The sequence below is a fragment of the Chaetodon auriga genome, chromosome 23, assembly GCF_051107435.1.
Source record: "Chaetodon auriga isolate fChaAug3 chromosome 23, fChaAug3.hap1, whole genome shotgun sequence".
Taxonomy (NCBI): Eukaryota; Metazoa; Chordata; class Actinopteri; order Chaetodontiformes; family Chaetodontidae; genus Chaetodon; species Chaetodon auriga.
Window position 1 is genome coordinate 6103549 of NC_135096.1, and position 26291 is coordinate 6129839.

The 26291-nt window shown below is 46.5% G+C and overlaps 2 protein-coding genes across 16 annotated transcripts in view; one reads left to right on the forward strand and one right to left on the reverse strand.

Annotated features, from left to right (window-relative positions):
- The first annotated feature begins 1535 nt into the window (after positions 1 to 1535).
- LOC143316027 (neuronal acetylcholine receptor subunit alpha-2-like) lies at positions 1536 to 5902 on the forward strand. Its single transcript, XM_076723716.1, has 8 exons — positions 1536 to 1726; positions 3208 to 3359; positions 3477 to 3521; positions 3596 to 3705; positions 4391 to 4610; positions 4685 to 5187; positions 5266 to 5584; positions 5689 to 5902. Exons 1-8 carry the CDS (start codon positions 1660 to 1662, stop codon positions 5812 to 5814), a joined length of 1542 nt encoding a protein of 513 aa, XP_076579831.1. The 5' UTR covers positions 1536 to 1659; the 3' UTR covers positions 5815 to 5902.
- Positions 5903 to 9194: 3292 nt separating this feature from the next.
- Positions 9195 to 26291, reverse strand: part of LOC143316026 (inositol polyphosphate-4-phosphatase type I A-like) — a 33933-nt gene continuing 16836 nt past the window's right edge. Inside the window, exons 9-27 of one of the 15 annotated variants that reach the window (XM_076723705.1) lie at positions 25997 to 26087; positions 25465 to 25612; positions 25204 to 25334; positions 24973 to 25077; positions 24764 to 24872; positions 24470 to 24487; positions 23599 to 23785; positions 23298 to 23513; positions 23053 to 23194; positions 22520 to 22681; positions 21850 to 21882; positions 21200 to 21372; positions 20123 to 20246; positions 19953 to 20020; positions 19556 to 19755; positions 19334 to 19431; positions 18861 to 18973; positions 18469 to 18623; positions 9195 to 11023 (exon numbers count right to left, since the gene is read on the reverse strand). In XM_076723705.1, coding sequence (XP_076579820.1) covers positions 10891 to 11023; positions 18469 to 18623; positions 18861 to 18973; positions 19334 to 19431; positions 19556 to 19755; positions 19953 to 20020; positions 20123 to 20246; positions 21200 to 21372; positions 21850 to 21882; positions 22520 to 22681; positions 23053 to 23194; positions 23298 to 23513; positions 23599 to 23785; positions 24470 to 24487; positions 24764 to 24872; positions 24973 to 25077; positions 25204 to 25334; positions 25465 to 25612; positions 25997 to 26087 — 2406 coding nt within the window. In that variant the 3' untranslated portion in view covers positions 9195 to 10890. Of the gene's footprint in view, positions 11024 to 11492; positions 16077 to 18468; positions 18624 to 18860; positions 18974 to 19333; positions 19432 to 19555; positions 19756 to 19952; positions 20021 to 20122; positions 20247 to 21199; positions 21373 to 21849; positions 21883 to 22519; positions 22682 to 23052; positions 23195 to 23297; positions 23514 to 23598; positions 23786 to 24469; positions 24488 to 24763; positions 24873 to 24972; positions 25078 to 25203; positions 25335 to 25464; positions 25613 to 25996; positions 26088 to 26291 lie in introns of those variants that run through there. The other 14 variants (XM_076723701.1, XM_076723700.1, XM_076723712.1 and 11 more) reach the window with 14 other exon arrangements.

Here is a 26291-nt window from a genome sequence, read left to right on the forward strand (position 1 = left end):
TTGTATTTATCTTCAGTAATTTTGTTGAGTTGATTTTAAAAGACTTAATCCCAGAAAACCTATTAAATGCCATTTTTAATTACAGTTCCCTTTAAGAATGACCTTTATATATTTTTTTTCCTCTCATATCTGCAGTACTTTTCCAAAAATTTCCAACCTCCGCAGGTGTGCTTTCTGACACTGAATAATCAGACTTTAGCGTCAGCAGCAGGAGATGATGTCAGCACCATGGAGAGCTGCAGCCCGCTGTCCAGGAAAAAAAACAAGACATTTAAATATGAATATATGATGTGATGAGAATATTATTTAAAGAAAGTGGAACAGATCGTATGAGGAAGCACTGGAGGAAAGATGGCTGGTAATTCTCATACAGACCTTAATGGCAAAACCGACACATAAAATCTCTCAAGGCAAATAATAATAAATTCTAATTATTTATTATGAAATAGCCTGAAAAGTCACACAAGCTAAATTAAATCACATTGTTATGGAGAGTGCTCATTAGTAAATCAATAGGATGTTTCATCAGTCAGCACATGACAGCCGGCAAAGACTGAATTATGTAACAGCTTCAGAAATGAATTATTAATGACATCTTTAGGTAGCAGTGTGTTGTATTACTATGAGTACATTTACTCAAGTACTGTACTTAAGCATAATTTTGAGGTACTTTTACATCTTGATCGCAATGAGCAACTTCCAGGTTTTTCTACCATTCCCAGCCAAGAAATCCGCCTGTAAGCTAAGTCGATAGCACGGTGATTTTGTCATTTTTATGCTTCATTTTTTGCTCGGGATAATAAACAAATGAGACATAAAAATGTCAAATGGTGAGCTTTTAGAGGTGCAGGTTGGTGGAATTGGTTCGTTTTGGGCAGAGCCACGTTCGCAGTTTCCCTCTGTTTTGTAGCCGTTATGCGGACCTAAATTAGCCGTTTGGGGTAGCGTTAGCATTAGCATTAGCATTAGCATTAGCATTAGCATTAGCTTCATTTTAACTGACGTCAGCTTAGTCACACTGCAGGTCCGAGCAGATGTTTTTAGATATTTTAATTAAGTTAAAGTGGCAAGAGTGTGAAAACTACAAGTCAAAGTTACACAAAGTCCAGTAAGTTCAAACATAAGTTCAAAATCTTTTCAAGTACAAGTTTTAGCATTAAAAGTGCCCATTATGTAGAATGGTCCATTTATAGTTTATGACTGTGCATTAACGTGCAGCTGGTGAAGGTAGGGCTAAATTTTACCACATAAAAATGGACTGTTTTTCTATGCTACATATCACAATTTATTATCTAATTTATATTTTGTATTAATAATCTTCATCTGCTTGTGACTTTGTCAAATAAATGCAGTTATATTTGCCATCAAGACTTTCAATGTAGGACTAATGTAGTATTTTTACATTGTGGTACCGCTGTGTTTATCCTCCATAGGGACATAAATCCATCCTGAGGTGAGCAGCAGCCCAGCCCCTGGAGGAGCATCACTGGATCAGCTCGTGATGCTGGCTGTGGGGATGTGACTGGGATCCATCCAGCCGCTCGAGGACGAGCAGCACAGCTGGATGGAGACGAGCGATGGAGGAAACAAAGGCTGAACGCCTCTAAGACGAGCTGAGCTTCACGCGAACGCACCTGCGGTCTGTCCGTGCGGCTTGAAATGGAGCGGAGAGGAGATTTAAGCTGGACTTTGGCGCTTTGCTGCTGCTGGATCCTCATCAGCTCCGGTGAGTGAAGCGGCGTGTTTTCATGTGAAATGACACTGATGTGCTTTTATTTTTTATCCTCCTGTGAGCGCTGATGGGACTTTAGCCTGGACCTTTAGAGACCGTGTGCTCAGAATAATGAGAATAAAACAACTCCTTAAACAATTTATACTCTTATTTTTCTTTAAAGTCATTGAAGAGAAATGTTTGATGTTTTCTTTTAGGACTTTTTAGGGTGATTCTGCCATTTTATAGTGATTTTATCGACTTTCATGGGTACGTATGTACGTTTTTAAGTCTCCTGTTGCAATAATGGTGTAATATTACTCCAAAAATGCACAATATTCTTGCCCCAAGACTTATAAAATCAGACAACTTTTAACATGCTACTCATCCTGAATGGTGTTCTTATATTTTTAGCCATTTGTTTCATCGTCACTTTTTGATTTAGTAATTGTGTCTCCTGTGGGATCACATGGGAATATCAGTGGTACCTAAAACAAGCATAATTAATGTGAGTGCGTTTTAATTGCTAATTAAATTGCCATGCACTGTGGCATAGAGTGCATGCATGCATTCTCTCTCAACCATGTAATCTGCTGTAAATAAGATACAGCACAGTAAAACAGGGAGTTTGTGTGTGGACGTCAGTGTTGGAGAAAGTCTCAATGCTCAATCTTGGGACACAAGCCGCAGCTTAATCCTTCAACATGTTATCTGTGTCTTCTCCGCTGGCAGAACCTCACCTGAAACATCATTCTGTTGGTTATAAATAGCCAATATAATCACAAAAACTGGCTTTACGCACAGTTTGTGCTCTTGGCTCGCTGTTTCTCGCACTGGCTAATCCTAAATTGCTTGCCGGCGATGCCAGATTGCTTGCCAGAGTTCAAAGCTTGCGTGCGTTTTCAGACACGCAGACGGAAGGAGATGGACGGGGGGGGGGGGGAGAAGAGCCGTGTGCGCTGTTTATTCAACCCGCAAGACAAATCAAATCGCATCCGACACAAAAGGTTGAACGCTGGGAATTAAAGAGGTTCATTTCGAGCATGAAGCCATGAATCTGCTGAGCGATGACTGCAGGAAAACTTGGCTGCGTGTTGCTTTTTTACGCCCGATTCAATTATCTTGGATGATTTTTTGCTGTGTAACGTGACACTAAATCAAAGCGGAGATCACAGACTGAATCTGTGGAATTTCATGAACAATAAAGTTCAGGTAATTGCTTTCTCCTGGAGGGAGGATACAGTATTTCTGTCGCTTTCTCAGCTGTGATGGATGAGCAGAAGTCAGGGAACGACGGGGAGAAAAGTGGAGAATAGCCCTTTAAAACAGCTGAGAGTGAAGAGGTTCGAGCAGCAGGAAGGAGACGAGAAAAGAGAGCTTCAGAAAGGAGACTTCACTGACTTCCTTCCGCACCAAAAAAACAGCGAAGCACACGAGAATGGCTTCTTATCTTCTGTTGTCGTTCGCTTTGTTTGTGTCTGTTGTTCGTCTGTCAGCGCTGGCTGAAGACTGGACTCGTCTTCACACCGAGGACGAGCTCTTCAGGAGACTGTTCGGGGGCTACAGTAAGTGGACGCGTCCGGCGAGAAACACCACCGACGTGGTGATCGTCAAGTTCGGCCTCTCCATCGCGCAGCTGATAGACGTGGTGGGAACACAAACACACACACACACACACACGTATGTAGATCCAGAGAAGCTGAAATATTTCACCCACATCTCAAACTCATTTGTTGTTTCTGTCAATTTGCGGCGTTTAAACCAGGACGAGAAAAACCAGATGATGACGACCAACGTGTGGCTGAAACAGGTAGGAAAGAACCCGACCTGCACTGAGTGTCTGAACACTGAAAACTGTCTTACAACCATCTTTTAAACTGGCAGGAATGGACTGACTACAAGCTGCAGTGGACTCCCTCCGACTTCGACAATGTGACGTCCATCAGAGTTCCCTCCGAGCTCATCTGGGTGCCCGACATCGTGCTGTACAACAAGTAAAAAAGCACACAAGAAGCTTCCTTTCACAGATGTTTCTCTTTATTAGCTGTGTCATTCTCCAGATGTGAGATACATCCTCTGATAAGCACGGACGAGGACGAACAATACTTTCTGCAGGCGGAGCGTGAGATTCATCGCAGTGATCAATTACCCACTCGATGCACAACAACGCGCTCGTCCGCTGAGGAGCGCATGAGGAGGGAAGGTCACTTCTATGGAGCCAAACGGCTTGATGGTCCCGCAGCATTTCTGCATATCAATCGCTAATGCATGCAAATTATCCTGTTGAATAAATGACCCTGATTCTATTGCGGCTGCACAGCGATCTTGCATCATACAGTTTGAGTCTGGCTTCCTCCCCTCGGGGGCTGAGGAAGTATTAATTCGGGAAAATTGTCTGGATGGAGATGAAATTCTCTCCTCCTTCGGCGTTTGTTTAAATGAGCTTGCATCATGAATACAGTGTCGTTAACAGCCAGTGATCAATTATTTAATATCGCCTGTGTAAATTGGGCATAGCTTGAGGTTTATTGAGTCACCTTTTGAGTTGGAGACATAATGAGGCGGAAAGTTTTGGAGCCTCGCTGAACAAAAAACAACTGGAAAAGTGGTCTTTTTATCCAGATTCAACCTGTCGGCGTCTCACGGCTCTGCTTCTTCCCCTCATCTCCTTTTTTCCAGCGCAGACGGAGAGTTCGCCGTCACCCACATGACCAAGGCCCATCTGTTTCACACGGGCCGCGTCCGCTGGGTGCCCCCCGCCATCTACAAGTCCTCCTGCTCCATCGACGTCACCTTCTTCCCCTTCGACCAGCAGAGCTGCAAGATGAAGTTCGGCTCCTGGACGTACGACCGCGCCAAGATCGACCTGGAGCCCTTCGAGAACACGGTGGACCTGAAGGTGGGAACGTGCGGGTGTTTGTTCTCCTCCGTCCTTTCCTTCACCTCTTGGCTCTTATTGCCTCTCATTTCCAGGATTACTGGGAGAGCGGAGAGTGGGCGATCGTCAACGCCGTGGGCACCTACAACACCAAGAAGTACGACTGCTGCCACGAGATCTACCCCGACATCACCTACTACTTCGTCATCCGCCGCCTCCCGTTGTTCTACACCATCAACCTCATCATCCCCTGCCTCCTCATCTCCTGCCTCACCGTCCTGGTCTTCTACCTCCCGTCGGACTGCGGCGAGAAAATCACGCTGTGCATCTCCGTGCTGCTGTCGCTCACCGTCTTCCTGCTGCTCATCACGGAGATCATCCCGTCCACGTCGCTGGTCATCCCCCTGATCGGGGAGTACCTGCTCTTCACGATGATCTTCGTCACGCTGTCCATCGTCATCACCGTGTTCGTGCTGAACGTGCACCACCGGTCGTCGGTGACTCACACCATGCCTCGGTGGGTTCGGAGGCTTTTCCTGTCGGCGGTGCCACGCTGGCTGTGCATGAAGCGTCCACACCACGGCGTCAGGCCTGTCAGGTGAGAGAAGGAGGAAGGCCCCCGTGTTTAATCAACACAAAGCTGTATCTCAAATCAACCCTGATGACTTTGTTCCAGGCGGCGCCACCTGACCGATAACCTCCTCCCCGTCCGGACTCCGGGCCCCTCCCGCAGCACCTCCACCTGGATCACCCAGGAGTCCGCCATCGACCTCCACGAGCTGCACGGTCAGCTGATCTCTTCCCCCCGATGCCTCGGCTACGCCCTCCTCCCGCCGAGACACGCCGCGCTCTGCTTGGACTGGGACACCCCTCCCGCGGAGCGTGGTTCGATCCAGAGCCCGCCGGCCTCCGTTCTGTCCCCCGCGGTGGTCTCGGCCCTGGAGGGGGTGACCTACATCGCCGAGCATCTGAGAGCAGAGGATGCAGACTTCTCAGTGCGTGCTGGCGTGACGATTCTTACCATTTTTAGTGTGAGCTGCTTTGCTGATGTGCAGACATTCACCGCCTCCTCTTCCTCTCGTCTTCTCTTTCCCCACAGGTGAAGGAGGACTGGAAGTACGTCGCCATGGTTGTCGACCGGATCTTCCTGTGGATGTTCATCATCGTGTGTCTGCTGGGGACAGTCGGCCTCTTCCTGCCTCCGTGGCTCTCTGGGATGTTTTAGAACAAAAGAGTGAATAAAACGATTCATCTGATGAGTCCCGTGTGGAAACTTGTGTTTTTTTTAAATTTCCTGGGGAGGAAGAGAACATTTCTGGCCTGACAAATGTGATGCAACTCCCGAAACGCACGCAGTTTTTTCACCGTTAATCACTGATTAATCAACTTTTCCACTCGATAAATTACTCAGATGTTTCATTTATTGTCAAAATTGTGGCTGAATAATCTGTCAGTCGACTGAATTTCAACTCCAGCGTGAAAACTTCTGGATTTCTTCTCCTGAACTTCATGTGTCTTCTGGTTTCAGCGCTACTGTTCTGTTGTGCAACGGGTGAAAAATCTCAAAGGAGACTTTTTCCGCTGCAGAGCGAAAGAAGACAAACACACAAGATGTCATTTAATCCCCAAGAAGCCGAGACGATGAGAGAATAATGTGAGAGAGGAAGGAGTCCCTGATTGGCTAATTACTCGGAATGAAAGTTGCTGTCGATCAGAGGATGCTCGGCCTCTCTTGGGCGCTCACTATCACGTCTTCTCCAGTATCATGTTGTATTCAGGTCAGCCAATCAGCACTCCTCTTACAAGTCATCCAGTTAAAAGTAATTGAAGATGTCCCGCGTTCCCGAGGACCGCCGTTGGTCTTATTTGATTGAATCTACAGCGATCAGATCATCAGGGGCTTTCCAAGCTAAGAGAAACTGGGTCATTTTTTACAGCGTGCCAAACTCTCACCTTTCTCTGGCAGGTCTCTCCCTCGCCTGCTCCACCTCTTCATCACTGGTGACGTCCATCTTGAGGATTTTCAGATTACCGCGGCTCCGTCTGGCCAGACTCTGGGCACCGTCTTCTTGTGGGGACAAACACCCCGCAAAGACCGCAACAAACCCCTCGTGGTCCAAGCGTGGAGCCAGCTGGTTCCCAGAGCCGCTGTCCTGCATGCGGCTGCAGAAAATCAGCTTGGCAAAAGAGGAAGAGCAGCAAGGCAGACACGGAGACGACGCCAATGGCTTGGCCCGCGAAGAAAGTTGTGTTCGTGCTGGCGATGAGGGACTGTCTGCTCTATAAGCCTGTTTTTTTTTTGTTTTTTTTTTAAAACACAGCAGCCTTTCATGGTGGTTTCTCCTGAAGATGTGTGAGGGAGTCCATCCCAGTTTGTTCAGCTTTTCATGTGACATTAAAAACACCTCACTGTCTGTTACGCCCGGCCTAGGGGGTGCACAGACACACAACACGAAGAGCCCCCATCTCCCCCAGGTCCCAAGTAGCCACAGATCCAGAGCACAGAATTACTATATTTATTTACAAAATATCACAGATCAATCTTTATTTCAGACTCAAAAGTAGGTCCAGATAAAAATAATACAAACAAACAACAACAAAAACAAACAAAAACAAACAACCCTAACCCTAACCCTAACCCTAAACCTAACCCTACCCCTAACCCTAAACAAAAACACACACACCTAAAATACATATCGACATGCTCACCAGTGTCTCCAGAAATCACAATAATATCTGGTGCTGCTCCTTTTTAGGCACGGTTAAAGCCATAATAATTTCATTTTTGGAGTTGTCCACCCTCACCATAAAATTAAACATAAAATTCCTTAGGACGGCAGCTAAGGTGGGAATACCACCACACACACAGAGCTGACTGGCACTCGTCCACTGAGGGAGCCTCAGTATAATTCAAGGAGCATCATTGTACGCCACCCGCAGCTGCACCACAGGCGGGCAGTGTACAGTGGAGTACAATAGGCTTTAAAGCAATTTTAACATTATCAGAACACACATAAAATTTACCTGCCAGCATGTTTGCTTGTGCATACAGTTTACAATATTGTCTTTGAATATCATCATCATCATCACAAAGGTCATCTCTGATAATGTGACCAAGATATTTGACCTTATCAACAGCATTCAACTCTCTGTCTGCCAGGAAGAAAGAAGGGAAAGTTCGATCATGATCACACTCTTTCTGGAGTTCAAATTTAACATCAAACTGCTTTCCATAGTCCGAGCAGAATCTAAGCAGCTCCTGCAGACCAGCAGAGTAAGGAGACATGATGACCTGATCATCAGCATACAGTATGCTGAAAGTCATGTTGTCACTCTTGTGCTCTTACCCCAGCATTAATCCTTTTTTCTCTCTCTCCCTCTGCTCCTAGACGGAGCGCACTGAGGCGGGGTGATCGGCTCGGCAGCGAGGCTGATCGCACTCACCTGCCTCTCATCACGCAATCAAGCCGGCTACTTAAGCCGGCTCCAAACCTGCTCCTGCGCCGGAGTATTGCTTTAGCCTCTCATGTGCCCTGCTCTCGAGCCGACCTCCAGCCTCACGTTATTTGTGATAGACATTTAGATATATATATTTCCTTTGCACTTTGATCATCTCCAGTTTGAGCTTTCTCCTGTTTTCCGTAACGGTGATTTTTTTTTTTTTTTTTTGGTTTTCCACGTGTCCGCGTTTTCCCTCTAAGGTGATTTTCTGTCATTACTTTGGTGAAAATAAACTTGTGTTTTTGGCACTCTGCATCTGGGTCCTGGCCTTTCCTCACACGAACCTTGACAAAGAAAATGAATGAACGAGTGGTTCAAGGCAATTAATGGCTTCAGGGTGGACCAAGGCCAAAACAACAAACAAAAACAATTCTAACTGGGGAGGATATAACCTAACAAAAGCAAAGGAACCGAAAGACACAGGGCTTACCTCCCTAACTAAGCTAAAACAGAAGAGTTGGTTGAACAAAACTGGCAGTCCACCCCGCCGACCGGCCATCTTGGACCCGTTTTTACCCAGTTGACCAATCACCTCTCAGCACTGACACACTCCAATCTGCATAAAAACATAATTACAACTGCAGCCATAACATCGTCTAAGAACAACGTGTTGTTTCATGCTAGAAAAGGCGTATTTCATCATTTCATGTGAAAGGAAATGAAAAGCTCTTTGAGTTAAAATTATGAGCCAAACAACACTCAATTCTAGTTCTAAGTAAAACTGATCTCATTATGAGTTCAATCGTAAGTCTAACAATTCAAAATTTAAACCGCAGGATATCATAATTTAGATTTCTTTTCATAATATCGATTGATAATTTTTCATTCGAACTGGCAAGTTTGCAGCCCCGTATATATGTCCAAAAGTAAGTGGACATCCCTCTCCATAGATGTAATGATGGGTCGTCCACATACTTTTGTCAAATCGTGTCTGGAAAGTTCTGTCAGTCTTACGCTTTAATGGCGCCCTCCAGCGATTACAAAGTGTTACTGCATCCTTGAATATTTCCAGCTGATTCAATGGCAGTTCATTTTAATTTTCACAATGATCAATGATCAAAAAAGGAGCAGACCTCCTACCCACACACAGGAAATGGATTTCTCACCATTTTTCTTTCTGTATTTTCATGTAACATCTTTATTTGTTCTTTACAGATTACAGAATGCCACAGGAAAACAAAGTCAGCTCGCACGCTGTCGGAGATCCAGAAATCATTGCCAATCTCCATGAGTTAATTCATGTTTGATGTTGACTGAGTCTGACAGTGATTCACGTCACAGTCGGATGAACTCCACTCCATCAGAAGTGACAGATGATGAAGTTGCGACGTGGCTTCGTGGCGCGGGAGGTGAAGAGCAGCGCCTCCCGTGTGGCGCAGACATGTCATTGCAGATCACCGTGGCAGTTTTACACGCAGGAAGTGAGAGGAAAACGACTCCAAATAAGTGCTAAAATGCAAGTCCTCAATGAAGGAAATGGAAAAACAGGGAAATGCAGAGAGGTCTTAGTCATGAGCAGTGACAGCAAATTGCATAGAAACAAAACATGAAAGGCGCAGCCTGCAAACTGTCCTGTGCTGCTGTACAGATCCGTCGTTTATTTTATCCTTTCTTTTAAATTCAGCTGCTCGACCTTGATGCTTTCGCCTACTTTTACCGAACGCTGTGACACTATCCTGAATGTCACCCTAATATGGACATACAGTTCATCCCTTGTCCTTATAAGCTACAAAGTTGAATTGATCACCATCTACAAACTAACGTCCCTTCCCGCCCGCTACAAAGAGGTCAACGGTCAGTAGTTCTAAAGCTGCTCAGCGGCTGCAAAGTGACTGAAAAGACGAATATTTTCAGTTTTCAGTGTCAGCAAACGCCACGAAAAGACCAAAACCAGCAGGGAAATGTTGTCACAGGATTTGTCTTACTTCTCTGAACCATAGAAAAACTGTTAAAAGCACATCAATGAGCCACACTGTAGCACTGGGTGACAAGTAGTGAATGTGTATTCATCCATTGCTGAATATAGTCCCCACTGCTGCACTCGGAGGCCTCTTTACAAAAAATGAAGTTATATATTTAAAGATTTACGTCCGAGAGACACAAACAGGAAGTTGAAAGGAACTGAGAGACACATGAACGCATTTTTTAGTCTTTTCATGAGATCGGTTGACAATAATAAAAATACAGAAGAAGACCAACATCATCCTTTGAATGCAGGGAGTGTTATTCATAGCTGAAATAATTCATGGAAGAAGTCTGCAGGAGACATCCTCACTGCACAGAGAGACGCTGGCTGCTGGACGACTGCCTGTTTTTACCTAGTTTATTTACCCATAATTGAATTCAAAGACGTGACTTTAATGATTTCTCTCGATTTAACCTAAATATAAATGTTCGTGTGGCTGATACTGATTACGTCAGTGCTCGATCAGGGATCAGGCAGTGCTGTTCGTGTGCGTTCTCATCAGAGGAAATAAAAAACCGAAGAGCTGGACACCCCTGCTCCCGGACAAAACATTCATGTATTCAGTGCGTTATGCATAAAATGGCATCAGTAACTAATACAGTACAGTACCCTAAAAACAGTAAGGCGGTGGAAGGAGGACGGCGAAGTGTGACTGAGCGAACCTCCGACCGGATCCGACCTAAAACCTGTGAAACAGGCACCAGGTGACATGATGGTCAACAGAAACAGATTGTTTGATTGTACCCAGTCTGATCTCCCACAAAACACACTCGCCACCCCGTCCAATAACACGGCCTCGTAACTTTCCCCGCCGCAGAGCTCTCCGTGGTCCAATCAGGTTTCGACTTTCCCGTAGGTGCCATCGGGCGGCCGGTAGTGTCTGGGGAAGGCCTTGAGCTGCAGCGAGTTAAACGCGTATTTTCTGCATCCGACGTTCTTCACAGTGTTTTCTCGACGGCAGCCCTCGCTGAGGAGACAAAGCAGGGGTGGGGGGGGTGTGTTCACAGACAGAACGAGAGCAAATAAATAGAAATGATGGCTGTGAATGATGCTGAAATTGTTTCAAATCGTCCCTCGGCAGATAATGATACTTACTCTGCTGCAGATTGAGGGATTGACAGTCAGTGAGCGACAGCATTAAAGACAAATGATAAAATGCACTTTTCTCCCACTTTGACGGCCCTCGCAACTCATTCTCTGAGTGCTACTAGGTTGTTGTTGTTGTTGTTGTTGTTGCAATTCCACCCGATTGCCAGCAGAGGTCAGTAAAGACTTGAATGAGGAAGGCGACGTTGGAAAAAGTGCAAAAGAAAAAAAAAAAGACACGCAACACCAGTCACACACACGGACAAAAAGATGGAGGGAAAGCAGAGTTAAAGGAAAAAGATTCTTCTGCGACGACAAATGAACCTTAAAGACCACAGAACGCCACCGGAGTCTGTTCATGTTCTGCAGGCCGAGGCAGAGACGTTTATTACAGCAGGAGTGTGGCGTTCAGGGACACACTGACTGGAGGTTTTCTTGGGTTTGTGGTACATTTAGAGCAACGTGGGACGCAGCGAGGCTGAAGCTTTGTGACATTTAACTGCCGCTGAGTGTCTGAGGAAAAGCACTGATTGCCAAACGTGGAGAAGAAACACAACAGGGACAGTTCAAACATAGATTTCTCTGCTGTTTGCTGATCTGGAATCTGTCTGGAGAGGATTACTTCTAACACCGAAAAGCACTAATGTGAGTCGAGGTCTTTGTCAGACTTAAAATACCTTTCGAGCAAAGAAAAAAGAAGCAAAACAAAAAGTGAAATTAAAAGTGAACATCATGTGACCATTAGTCGATAACCTGCTCACATAATATAATTAACAGGAGGTTAAAGGTTTAAAAGTACCCGGAAACTGTTATTATGTCAAAAGTTTGGCATGAGAAGATATTAAATTAAAAATACGAACCAAAAACATGACTTTGCATATTACAACCAGATCACACTGACAGATTGAGCTGCGATATAAAGTGACGACAGCGTGACAGTTATGGCACAAGCATGATAATCACATCGTATAGGTTCTTTTTATATATAGTATATCTATATATACGTACACTCTGCTTCGGAATAACTTAAGACAATATATAGCAAACGTTACAATTCGGCAATACAAGCATTTAAATACAATTTATGAACAGCAATACAAATATATTCTCTGATACATCTGGATCGTAAGAGTACAAAACAAACAATAGAAATTAAAATGCTTCTCTTGAAGGTTGATGTGATGATATTTCATCAGTACGGTGGGGAATTAATGATTTACTTTGAAACAAATTTTCATATACTGTCATCATTTTCCATCAAATGATTCCCCGTTCCTCACATTCCTGCTCTCCGTGTAATTATATATGTGTATATTAGATGTGTGTCTGTATTCTTTTTTTATTTCAACACTTAGCTTCTGTGTCACAGAGGTAGTTCTAAACTGCGGCGTCCAGATAAGACGAAATAAACAATATTCTGAAAAGAAATATTAAAACATATTACGTATTATCTTTCCACTGACTGATAAATACAAAAATAAGTGAGAATAAAGAGAGATATTTAACATTTCCATCCCTCGCTGAGAAGCGCATGTGTGAGTGTTTAGGGGTCACGAGAGCACGGTGAACTCCCAGGGGAGGCTATTCTGGTCCGATCCATTTCCTTACTGGGTCGATCTTAATGAGACGGAGCCTCGAAAACTCCGGGGAGGCGACTGAAGCTTTCGTTTAGCTTCATGGCTTCAAGATATCGATTTGTGCAATGCGGGTTTCCAGTGTGTGACACAATCACAACACCCCCGGTTTCTCATCTGAAGGCATGTCGCGCATCTTTCGGTTTTGGGCTCTTGGTAAGGACGAACATTTTATAGACAAACTGATTCATTGAGAAAGCAGTGGAATAATAACTACGCCTCAGAGCGAGTACAGTGACTTGAAGTTTCTAAAAAACAAGACAAACTTCACACATTTTCTGGTGTATTTTTCTCTCATTTCCAGGACGCATGAACGAACACAAAGGCGGAACTCGATTCAGAGAAAGACATCGCATCTTTTCTGGCTTAATCTCGTCACAAAACACAGATCCTACAAACCTGAATTCACCTGATAAAAACCAGACTAAAGCGTTTGGCACAAGCGTGGATACATTCCTCATCCATCCATCATATGGAAGCAGTCTCTTAACTCGACACAGCTCCACTCCATAAAGCTAATATTAACTGTTTATAGCTGCAATCTGTACCAGTTTGTGACAACGGCAAAGCTAACATCTAAATAGCTGTAAACTGGCACACATAAATGCTCTAAAGGGCGTAGAACTGACGGTGCTACGCTGCATAATTAAACGCATTTCCCCTGAATATCCTACAATCACACAGTCCAACGTGAGCCGATCAGAAACTGCATCCTTCAAGATGCAGCGAGACGGAGCGAGCCTCCACTGCGTCGGCACGAAAAGCCCGAGGAGCAGACGTGGGCTGAATCGGCGCTGGGATCAATCGAAGTGTCCGGAAAGAGCCATCGCCGGCTGCTGCTGCTGCCCTCAAGGCAGGCGAGAGCGGACACTCGACCCCGGGGAGCGAAGAGTACGAAAGGGCCGACGACGTCAAACGTGTCACTGCTTTGACGAATGAACCGAACCCGTGAATAACACCTCAGGCAGGCAGGCCAGAGAGGCTCAAGAGCGAGAAAACAGTGCGTTTTCAGGGAAAACCCACATGACCTTCAAACTTCAGAGGGTCACACGAACTTCTTCCCTTCCCAAATGCATATATTTAAGCGAACAATCGGACTAATATCTGCTATTGACTCTTTTTTTTTAACTGAGTTTTCACAAGCTGAGCACTTGTTCTCACATCTTTTGCCGCGATCCTTTGATTTGCAGCAGCACCCACAGGTGTTGTCACTCGTGGCTGATTAGACCTGTGCGCGCCCACACAGTCCTGAGAAGCCGTCCATCAGCCGGGTGAAATGAAATCACCTGTGTGGGTTTACCATCGGGCCTTTAACGAGGGGAAATGAAGGCTTTTCGTCTTTTCCGGCTTGCACATGCTGCCCTTCAATCACTCTGCTCCCTCTCTTTTAGGACATGGGTCATGCATGTGGTCACGGAGGGGCCTGATCCCTGAGCCTTCCGCTCCATTGGTTTGCTCAGGCGAAGTATGCAAGGCATTTAAAACGCGCACGGGCCAAACAAATACAAGGGGGGCGCAGAGGAAAGAGCAGGAAAGGGAAGAAATACTATTCATGGAGCAAAGTTTTGATTGAATTAAAACTGGCATCATCATCTTCGCCTGGCTGAAGTGTCAACATGAGTTCAGTTCAAGAGCTCAAATTATGCTCCACTCTGAGATACAGACTAAATCATTCTGTCATTCTAAACCCAAATACTATTAAAATTCCCCAGAAAATGCATACGTTTAGATACTTTCATTCAAAATGGGTTCAAGTCTACTATAAACAGAGTCGGCGACCCAGATCTGCTGGAAAGTGCACAGGCTGAAGTAGAAGCAAAAAAACAAAAAAAACCTCCTTCTACTTTCTAGAAAAGCAGGAAGACCGAAACAAACAAGACGAGCGAATACTGCCTGAAAAAATATAGATAAGCTAAAGTTAGCTTACGTCGTTTTGGCACCAAATGAAAGCTTTAGCTCGGAAGGTGCAAAAGCACATGGAAGACGACGCTAAATGAAAGAGGCTAGCTGCTGCTTGTGCAAAGCTTCAATCAGAACTCTCGCTCCTTCATAATGGCTACTATCGACAACAACTCTTTCCTGAAAGCAAGGTTTGATATATAATCTGCATATTTTCTGTACATATTCACATCTCAGGTGGGGTTTCTGGCCACGAACGGTCACTTTGTGTTTTCTGTGTCATTAGAGGGCGCCGTCCACTAAAAAAATGTGAACATCCCATCACGGTCTATTATTCTTCCAGATGATAAACCGCACACTGAGAGGGATCCTGTCAGCTGTCTTCCACTCATTCAGACTTTTTCCCAGTGTCTCGACTGGGTTTGAAGATCCATTGACGTGACACGTTCACGCTAAGCCAGCTTCATCTAAAAACACATCTTTTCCTTTCCATTGTGGTCCGGCATGTTTTAGTATGAATGGGAGTGAAGTCTGGAAGACATTTTGCCACCTCCGAACCCCTTCAGGTCACTAAAGGAGATGACAGCACAGCAGTGGTCATGGAAGTTACAACCCTGAAGATTTTTAATGAGACCAAACCCCATACTGTTTGGTAATCACCCCCTTTTTTTAAAGCAGTTTTCATTGTTAGTGCTGGACTCCGCCATTCCCAAGCTGGATAACGATGACACACACAACGCTGCACTTCTGTGTGGAAACGACGTGAAAACATGACACACACACACACGAGCTGTGTTTTTAGATTCAGCCGGCTTAGCGTGGATGCAGTCTCAACGCCAAATCTGTGGGAAACCTCATAAAGCAAATCATTATATCCACGCTGAGGCAAAAATAACTGCGTTTTACAGCGTTTCCGGGCCGAACGTGTGGTTTTTCAAAGCTGGGCGCAAAAATTGTCCACAAACAAACAGGAAAAAAAAGGGGCAAGGGGGCATCTGATAAATGGGGGCGTCAGTTGAGTTAAGCCCTTAAGTCGGGGTGGGACAGTGTGTTCATGCTGTACAGATTTAGTGTGCATGAATTTCATACACACTCACAGGACAGTGGCACAGTTTCAGAAACACCCTCAGGAGCCGGTGAGGAGCATTCCCACGCCTCCTCATCAACGCTGGAGTTTTTTTTCAGTCAGTCGCTCTGAGCGGAGAGCTGCTCGCGGCCGCTCAGCTGCAGCGGAGCTTGGCCAGGAAATAGGCGACGCTGAGGAAGATCCACACCACCAGGAGGTTCGGGCTGAGGGCCAGCAGGGGCAGCGAGTACAGGAGGCTGGGGTCCAGCCGGAAGTCACGCACGGGCAGCAAGCCGCTAAGGTTCTTCTGGATCACACCCTCCCTCGTCCCAATGCTGCCGAGCCACGAGGGTGGGAGGAAGAGGAGGAGGAGGAGGAGGAGGAGGAGGTATGGAGCAGCAAAAAACATTTGGAGGGAGGCAAAGGTGGAGGAGGGCAGAGGAGGAAATAAAAGGAAGGAGATGGAAACAGATGAAGAAAAAGTATGAGGGCAGTTCGGGGAAGAGGAGACGGAGGAGGAAATAAAAAAAGGAAATAAAAGGTTGCAGGAAGGAAGAAGGAAAGGAGAGGAAGGAGGCGGGCCAGTGTGTGTCACAACGAAGCCAAAATAAACAAGATGGCAGGTATACGTGCACAGAGGTGAAACGGGCAAATCAACAGGTGACACCGATAATAATGATATTCCAAAAATCATACAGAAGTCACAATGAATGGAGACGAATGACGAACCAACCAGAAGGAAACAATCCCGCAAATCAAAAAAAAAAACCAATGGCACAACACAAGTCGAGCGCGCGGGAAACAGAGGAGGAGGACAAAGAGAAAGAGAAAAAAGAGAAAAATTAAGAAAGGCGTCTTCCAGGAAAGGAAAGAAGATAAGAAGAAAATACAGCAATGGCTCTCCATGTTTATATATTCTGAGACATGGCGTGAATAAGGAGGAAGGGATGGAATGCCAGGATGAGCACGCATTGGAAAACACCCTTTAAATTTAAGGGATGAGGTGTCATTTTGAAGTGATTTCGCTCTCTGGATCAGGAACTTTACACAAAACCTGAAAGAAAAGCTTCCATGCAGACAGCACCTGGAGCGGGAAATCCCAAAAACCGAACTTCAAAATGAGCAAATTTTAAAGGGCGTGCTGTCCGTTCACTTCGTTACTTTTCAGCCAATGTGTGGACAAGAGGGACGAGGAGGATAATGAAGGGGAAATCTGGAGGGAAGGAGCACATCTCCGAGCCTTTTTTCCCCCCCAACATGCACCACGGCTCAAATCCATTCCAAGCTAAACCAAACCGATCAAAAAGCCGTTTTTCATGCTCGTCGGCTGAGGAGGCGGAGGGGAGGAAGAAGGGAGAGATGTGAGGGGAGGAGAAGAGGGGGGGGGGAGGAAAAGGTGAAGAAATGTGGTATCATGCGAGCATCCGCGTGGGGAGCGCAACTTTATTGAGCACGAGAACAGAACGAGACAGGTGAGATTACATCGTTTTACAACAACATATTTAAAACATGAAGTCACAGGGAAACTCCGAACACACAGAAAGATACAAACACTTGAATGTGAACTTCTCTCAGCTTGTTTCTGAGAGCTGCAGATGCGTTTTTTGGAGCAATCCACAACTTTCCTAGTGTTTTATTACCCCTGTCCCAAATTCAGAATAAGCATATATTTCCCATTCTGTTTATTTACAGCATCCCGGCGTTTTTTTTTTTTTTTTTTTTTTTGGAGTCGGGGGTCGTCGTGGATGTCTCATTTCATGTTCTGGAAAGCACTTTAAATGACATGCATTTGGAGAATGTGTCGCTTTCACATGCTTGGCATTCAGTTTTCTTTCCTTAGTTACAGCATACAAGATGTCAATTTGATGAATAAAAAAACAACACAAAAAGTTTCTCTTTCCGGCCGATATTTCTTTCTGTTTGACCGACGGACGTGTGATTTTTGTATGCATGTTTTTTTTCTTGCCATGCCGCAAGTCAAATTTCCCATGCAAAAAACCAAACAAGAAATACTGAAGTGAACTCAAAACAGCTTAGTATCTAAAGATTCGAGAAATCTGCCATTGTGTTCTTGTCGCAGGCGACTTCAGACATCATTTGGAAATGAATCGAAGGAAACAAAGGAGGGACGAAGGAAAAGAAGCGGTGATGACGACTGCTCAAGTGGTTCCATGATACAAATTAAGCGAAATACTCCGTCAGCCCCCGTTTGTAACTCAGACTCTGAAACAGCGTTCGCGAGCTGTGCAGAGAGGAAAGACGAGACGGGACAGTGCTGGGTGGACGGACAGGACAGACTTAGAGACAGGAAGACAGACCAGCGAGCGCACATATCAGCTCAGTATCTCTCTCCTCCAGATCGCGGTCACATTGCGGTCTCCAATGCTTATCAGCAAAATTTGCACATTTTTGACTGGAGTCTGGTGGAGGAAGCAACCGGCTGAATTTCCAAAGAGATGAACCTTCAGACCTACTGTTTGTTTTTACAGAGGAAGCAGGCAGAGTTTTCAAATCGCACATGGGCAAAACATCCTTTCTCACACTTTAGTTCCCTTCTGACCTTCAGTGCTTTTAAAGATGTCCATCAAGTTCAAATGATACAGGCAGATAGCGCAGTGGGTTTAACTAGAAGCCGAATAACCGTATAGGAACCGTGGCAGGTTTTTTTTTTTTTTGCCCAGGTGTGATTTTTTTTTCTTATTTCAGGCACTGTGAGGGGCGTCCTACCTGCGCATACAGTCGAGGGCCTGTGTGAAGACCTGCGGCGCCATGCCGTGCTCGTGCTGCAGGATCAGGCACTGCTCCAGGGTCACCGACATGGCCGTGCGGTCTTTGGCGCTTTTGCAGCTGGTGAAACGAACCCCGTTCAGCCGGCGACAGATCTGAGGCGGAGTGAAGGGGACGGTCGGTCGGTATCACCTTAACGTAATGTTTCATCTGCTCAATATCCAATTTCAGTGGTGATTCTCAAACCTGACATGTGAGTTTTCCCTCAAACACCTCCGTCGCACACCCCTTATGGGTTAATATGCTCTTTAGCTGATGTTTCGCTGCTGTTGTCAGACAAATCAATTGAAATTCTCTCTTGTATTTGATGACGAACAAAGCAGAAGGTTCACCTCTGCCGCCTGCCAAAGGATGTCCACGTTCTTGTTTTTCCTGGCGTGGACGTTCTGCCCCAGAAACCTCAGCAGCTCAGGAAGACAAGTCTGAGAACGAGACCTGGGGAGGCCTGAGGGGGGTGGGGTGGATGGGTGGGGGGTGGGGGTGGGGAGGGGGGAAAAAATGGATGGATTAGATTAACGGAAGTATTCAGAACCTTTACTTTCTTTCTTTTGTAAAGGGGTCACGAGCTAAAAGCATTGGGAACCACAAGCTTGACTTTGAACACATCATGTGTGGGGAAAAAAAAGTACAATATTTCCCTCTGAAATGTGGAGCAGAAATATTAAAAAAAAAGCATGAAATACTCAAGTAAAGTACCTCAAAATGATACTCAGGCACAGTACTTGAGTTCTCTATCTACCGCTGAAGATATTTAATGTAAATTCCGTTTGAAAAAGCTCAAATGTTGCTGAAGTTTCGTACTTACAGTCCTCAGGCAGGACTTCTTTGAACTGCTCGTAGTATGAATTCAGCCTGGAGAGACTCTCCAAGTTAATGACCTCCTGCAGGGACGTGTCTCCAAACCTGAGGAGCGCAGAGAAACACGTTTGTCTGATATCAAACTGCAGACCAGCCTGAATTCGTCCGTCCTGAAACTGCGTGTTTGATAACAAAACTTCAGCCCTCTTTCCTTCTCCTACTCGCTCACTTCTCAGCCAGCGTCTGCTGCTCGTTGATGCCCACGTTGAAGTGCACCGGCTGGACCCTCAGCAGCATGCCGCTCTGGATCTCGCGCGGCAATGCGTCGAACATGGTTCCCGGCAGCGGGATGCGGACGTTGAAGCCGTCGCGGTTCCCCGTGATGATCGGCAACATGTCGGGAGCGGAGCTGCCGGTGGCCTGGGTCACCTTAAAGAGACAGAAAGTGTTTTTTCATTTGTAATAATTCCTGATGAGACTCCCCTGCGACACGTTCAGCTTTCACATTCAAGATAAAACAGTGAATCAAAAATGACAAGAAACTCAATAAGGGTGATAAAAACCACAGAAGAAGAGAGGAGTGAAACAGCGTTGGACTCCTCATGAGGATCGTTCAGAGTTCCTACCTTGAAGGTGACATTGCGCAGATCCATGATGCCGACACTCATGTCCTCCAACATGGCCAACTCCTCTCCTGGAAACACACACACACACACACACACACACGGTGATGGGTGATAATCTGGAACTGTTCGTGGCCTGACCGTGAACGCATCGTGCCTCTGAGTGTTTGTACCGTAGGTGCTGAGCAGGGACTCAAACTGAGCCAGCAGGCCAATGGTGTAGAGCTGTCGGAGGAATCCGTTGTCACGGAGACAGTTCCTCAGTTTGATAATGAAGCCACAGATGAGAGCGGTGAGCTGCAACACACACACACACACACACACACACACACACACACACACACACACAAGCATTAACATCAGTTCCTCAGCATCAATTACAGCTGATTCATGCATCATGTCAGTTACAGCTAAAGGACAGTTAATGCATCACTGAACTGCCAAAAAAATCGAACAATGCAGCTAAAGTTTGATTTTTTTTAAGAGTTTAGGAGTCATGGAATTGAATCCAGAAGAAATTAGTTCAATCAGATGTTGCTTTCAATTATTTGAGCCTCATTTAATGAAAATGACCGCGCACTAAAATCAGCAAACCACCCTCATTCGACAAGCTGGATCTGGAGAATATTTGACATTTATGCTTGTGAAGTTAAGTTAATGAGAAATGACAGTGATTATGCTTCATTTTCTCTCAACCGGCTGATGTTTTACTAATTTGGGCGCCCGCACTCCGTTGCGTACACGCTGCCCGACCCGGACTTCAACGTTTAACTTGGATTGATCAAACTTGTGACCGGATTCATTGCTGCTGCACAACCGAGGCTGCAGAGATCCCACATCTGAACCTGCAGAGTCAATATAACTGTTCCTGTAACCGAGCCAAAACCTGCGAAACCGAGAGGCTGTAAAAATAACAAGACTCCACTACCTCGATACCTCTGGGCCGCAGCCTCTTTTTAACTCCGACCTGAAGCGTCTCTCAGGTTTGCGCCGACAACACAGGAGAGTAGGAGTGAAGAAATCCCTTCTCTTTCTGTCTCGCTCTATTTTTTCATCCTCCTGTCTTTCCTCGCTCCCTGTGTTTAACAGTCATGTAAACACTGAAAAGCCCCTGAACCTTTGCCCCCTCTGGTTTTGTCATTTTTTTTTACAGATTTATGAGCCGATTCCCTTGCTGCGATTCATTCTGGGACGAGCGCATTAGCTCAAAGGCGGGTATGTATGTGAGCCGCGGCGGCGTCTGCGCTGACCGTCTGGCAGAAGACGACGTCGCGGCGGTACTGCAGCGTCAGGTCCATGGCTATCGTCGGGGCGCTGTCTTGCATCAGCAGGAAGACCATGGACTTTTTGGCCGTGTCGCTCATCATGGCGACGCACTCTGTGAGCGTGGTGAGGAGAGGGTACAGCGCCTCGCTCCACTCGCCTGGAAAACACACATACACACACACACACAGAGACAGTGCAGCTGTAGGCTGACGGATGCATTACAGAGGCTTGAACTCCTCCTCCGCACCACTCATCCACACACAACGCCAGCTCAGTTCATGTGATAGTTAGCATCAATAGTGCCATATTCAGAGAATTTAGGAGCTAAATCTGATCATTAAGACAGAACACGGACGGGACAGAGAGACAACGGGGAGAGCAAAAGACCACTTAGGCTGGTGGTCACCCAGAATTAAGTAAGCTGCGGTGTGAATCTGGAGGGTGCCCTGGGCTTGAATGCGTCGTTTGCATTATGTGAATTATGTGTGTTCGAGCTCAAAGAAAGCGTTCATTTAATTTTCAGCAAAACATGTCTGATAAAAGCTTCATCTTTAATCAAATACTGACTGTGAACCAGAGTCGGGGACAGCTGGGGACAGAGGCAGAGAAGCACGGGTGGGACAGCAGCTCTTACCTGGGTACGCCTCCTCAGCACTGGGGCTTCCATCTGGAAGAGGGGATGGAGGTGCAACATGCATGATTAGCGGGCGCTGTAAGCTACACAGGGCAGCAGAGACACACACAGAAAACACTCCAAACCGGGGTCAGAGGTCTGTCCCAACACCTGCCGCTGCTGTGCGACGCAAAGCTAACAGGCTAACAAGCTAACCTGCACTAACAAATGGGATCAGAGCTTGAAATGCAGCACGTGCTTCGAAGGCACTGCCGCCTTTGTCGTACGCACCACATTTAAAGTACAAATCTGGACAGACATGTGACCCCCGGTTCGGTTCGAGTGAGCAACAAAATAGATACGACCGCCGGTTGGAGGACTGGCTGCGTTCAGCCAGGAAGCAGCGACAGCGGCACTTACGCCGCCAAAAGCTGCAGAGTAAAAAGAGCCGTTTCTGCTTGTGGCTGCACAAAGAGACAACAAGAAAGACTGCACACAAAACAACGCTTCACATCAGACAGTTCTTCCCACAATAGGCACAGATGATTCAAAGTCTGAACACAAAAGGGGACAGACCCGTGGCGACCTCCGTCGATCTCCGTCCCGTGCTGAACGAAACGAAAACTGACCTGGAAGCGGGAGTGATTACGGAAGAAGCAAAAACCAAAGTAGGAAAATGAAATAAACCTACAGGGTTCTTGTTCAGGGCTGGGAGGGCGTGCAGAGGACGGTGGGGGTGATGATGATGATGATGATGGTTGTGATGATGATGTTGGTGGTGGTGGTGGTAATGATGGAGGATCCTTTGAGACACTCCCTGGGTTGATCCAGAAAGCTCGTCTTTTGTCATCACCTTTTCGCAGCCACACACAGCAGTGTTAATTCAAAGGTTTCGATGTGCAGTGTTCCCTTGAATTAATTACTCCAAACCAACTTCATTTACTTTTTTTTAGTGTGAAGGGGGTCGACGAAAAGAGCAAAAAAAAAACTCAAACAAATTAGAAAATGGAAGATTCGTGTCTGTTTGTATGCATGTTGGAAAATTACGCTGCATGCATGAGTGACACAGAAAAACTTGTCTGTATTTAACATGACAGATTAAATAGAGGTGAAACAAAAAAAAAGGCAGCCAAAACAAGGAAAACATGAATAAGTTCTCACATTTCTACGCTAAAAAAATCGAAAAACAGACCCAGGAAAGTCGCTGTAACGTGCGCGTTTTACCTTTCTTCGTGGCGGCCCCCTGCAGGTCGATGTGGGTACTGTCCTGACTGCTGTCGCTGGGTCTCCTCTCCTTCTGAAGCAGCTTGTCAACACGCTGGATGATGCACTCCAGAGACTTATCCACATTCAGCCAAACCTTCTCCTGAAAGGACACAAGACACTGAGGGGTGAGAAGATGCACAAGAGGGAGCGCGCCACAATTTGGCTCAACAATTGCTTTTTTGGCAATCGGGTAACGAACGTACCCACTCCTCTTCGTGCCAGTCTACGTGCAGCGAGGATCGGCTGTTCCGACCGCTCCACTTGGCCAGCAGCGTGTCCTGGTCGTTACGGAGGACGACCTGTTCTGAGTCAGCGGAGGGAGAAGCCTTGGAGGCGATGTACTCGGGCCGTGCTGCGTTCAGGGCCTGAATGGCCGAAGCCAGCAGCTTGCAGTCACACACCGTCACCAACTGGCGAGTCTGCGAGGGAGAGGGGGTTCATTTCGACGGATCTGATGATGAGCGGGAAGTCTTTTTGAATAACACGCGCGTCAAAGCGAATTACCTTATCAGCCAGAATAGCGAGCGTCCTCTCCAGCCCGCTGGCGGACCGGTCCTTGGCGGCTCGGGAGAGCCTCTCGGCGTAGTAGCTGACCTGAGTCTTCAGCGTGTTGATGTGGGCGATGATCTCTTTGGCTCGGACGATGTCCTGGGGTATGTAGACGATGGACTGCGAGCTGGACAGGGCGCTGCTGCAGAGAGCGAACACGGCGGCTTGAGCGGCGTGTGTCTGCACGTGAGCGCGTGCTGATGACACGCTCAAATCCTCAACATGTGAAGCGTTGACTGTCGAGTCTTGGAGCCTTAATTTAAGGTCTGATCCAAAATTCTTACCGGTCTATTTTGTTAATAACACATCATTTGCATGCACATGCCTCTTAACAACAGTCCTAGTTAGCGACTTAGGAAAACGCTACACGTGAACACAAAGGCAACATGAGCTGACTTCAATAAACAGATCTGAGGGTGACACCGTTCACTTTGAAATTCAGATCGATCTTTATGAAAGTGAAGCTAATAAATTCTCGTCAAAGCTTGAATGTCAGCTTGTTTTCCCGGGGGTGTGTTTCAGCGATGACTGAATCTACAAAATGAACGGCATTTCAACGAACTCCGTGTTATACAAAACCTGGGGTTTCACACAAAAAGCGTGTTTCGTTGAGGACGACGTACGTTTTAATCACTTTCAAACACAACAACTGGACAAACCAAATGCATCATGTGTTGTCATTAGCCGACGGGTTCCACCCACAACGCTTGAAAATCACGACACATTACTGACGACTCGTGGACGGTGAAAGGATGTTTTTGTGGTGGTGCGAGGCAAACAGTGCACGAACAAACGGAAAAACAAGCAAAGCAGTGCAACAACTCACCATCCCTCCTCATAAACGCTGATCAGAAAAGTAACACAAACAAAATTAAGACGCAGCCACAGAACCAAACTGCGGAATCAATGCAACAGTTGAAGGAACAATGCGTTCATTTGTCTTTATGTAAAAACGACTTCAAGGGAAGCCAAATCAAATCAAAATCACTTCACATCGATCAAATCTGTTTCAACTATTTGAAATGACGTAAGTAAAATAATGGATAAAGCAACAGGACTGCGATCGAGGGTGGGAAAAAAAAAACATGCGAATGACTCTGGTGATTTTTTTCCAACTTACTGTTTCTTTGCCTCCTCAAACTTCTGGATGAGTTTCCTCAAACCGCTGTTTTTAAAACCTTGGCAGTGAGCCGCCGGAGCTCCGATCGTGATCACGTCGTACGTGTGTTCTGCAGAGACAAGAGGACCAGAGAACGCTTTGAGCCATGAGCTGAAAGGCGGGAGCGTCCGGGGGGGGGGGTTCGATGCGTTGAGGCTCCCGTGTCTCACCGAAGCCCAGCTCGTCCTGCACCCTCATCCTCTGAACGTGTAGGTTGGTTGGCATGAACTCAAGCTTCCTCTCTGCCTTCAGGTTGCTGGCTTTGAACGATGGACCTGGCGTGGCGTGGGCAGAAAGCGAGAAAGGAGCGGGGGGGGGGGGGATAACTGCATGTGACAAAAAGAACCGCTTTTACTGCAGCTGTGCGCGACGGCCACTGAGGAACCTCTGTGAGCACTAACCTCTGTAGTCGTTGAGGTCCGACAGCGTTTCCTGGTATGTGAGGATTATGGTCTGGTACTGAGAGACAATCTGTCGCCGCAGATTCTCCCAGCAGGGCGACAGCTCGCCCAGCTCCTCCAGCTCACACACCCTGGAGGCAGACAAATGCTTGTTAAGGGAAAAACAGGGATTAGGCATTAAAGAGAGGAATAATAAATAAATAAAGCTCAGGCGTTGTAGAAGTCATGAAATAAGAACATTTGAAAACTGCGTGTTTGGACCTGGCCGCGTCCTCCTCCAGCAGCAGCTTGACAAACTGTCGGGGAATGTTTAAGGACAGGACGCTCTCAGCCATTTGCTCCAGCACCCGTAGATGGTTCCCATCGGTGGTGGGGAAGCGGTACATCCTGGACATCGTGCCCCCGAACACTGAAGTCACACAGAAAATTCAGCCGACGGTTGAAATCGGGCTGATCTGATCTTGTCGTTAGAAGCAAAACAGCACAATTCAATGAGGAGAAAGACAGTGACGCTGCACTTTTCTCTTGTTTCCACGCCGCGTCGTCACATGTTGAAAATCGTTACTGTAACCTCTCGAACGTTTCACATCTGTCTTATTTTTGGCTCAGTGATCGATCTCCCGGGTAAACTGATCCCTCCCACTTACCGGCTGACCATCAATATATTTCTACGTCGGTCTGATGGACTGTAAACACGGAGCCAGGTGTTTTCTGTGTTGGATCTGGATGTTCAAGGGGTCAGAAACTCCTAAACTAACTTAGTGAAGGCGGGGATGTATCTGAGCTGCCGTACCTGAACGCAGCAGGGTGTCTTTGCATAGCGAGGCGTACTTGATTCGGACCGCCATCGACTCGGTGAGGCTCTCGTCGACCGGCAGCATCGTCTGCAGGACACACACGTGCACAGATGTTACACGGCGAGCTGACAGCCGCCCCCCAAGCTGCCCGTCCACTCTCTAAAGCCTCCGCTCATCTGCAGCGCGCTGACAGCGCTCCTGCACGAAGACGAATCGACGAAGCCGCGAGGCTGTGCGACACGTTTATTATGACGTGAAGCAGTTTTGTTGAATTACACGGCACTATACATA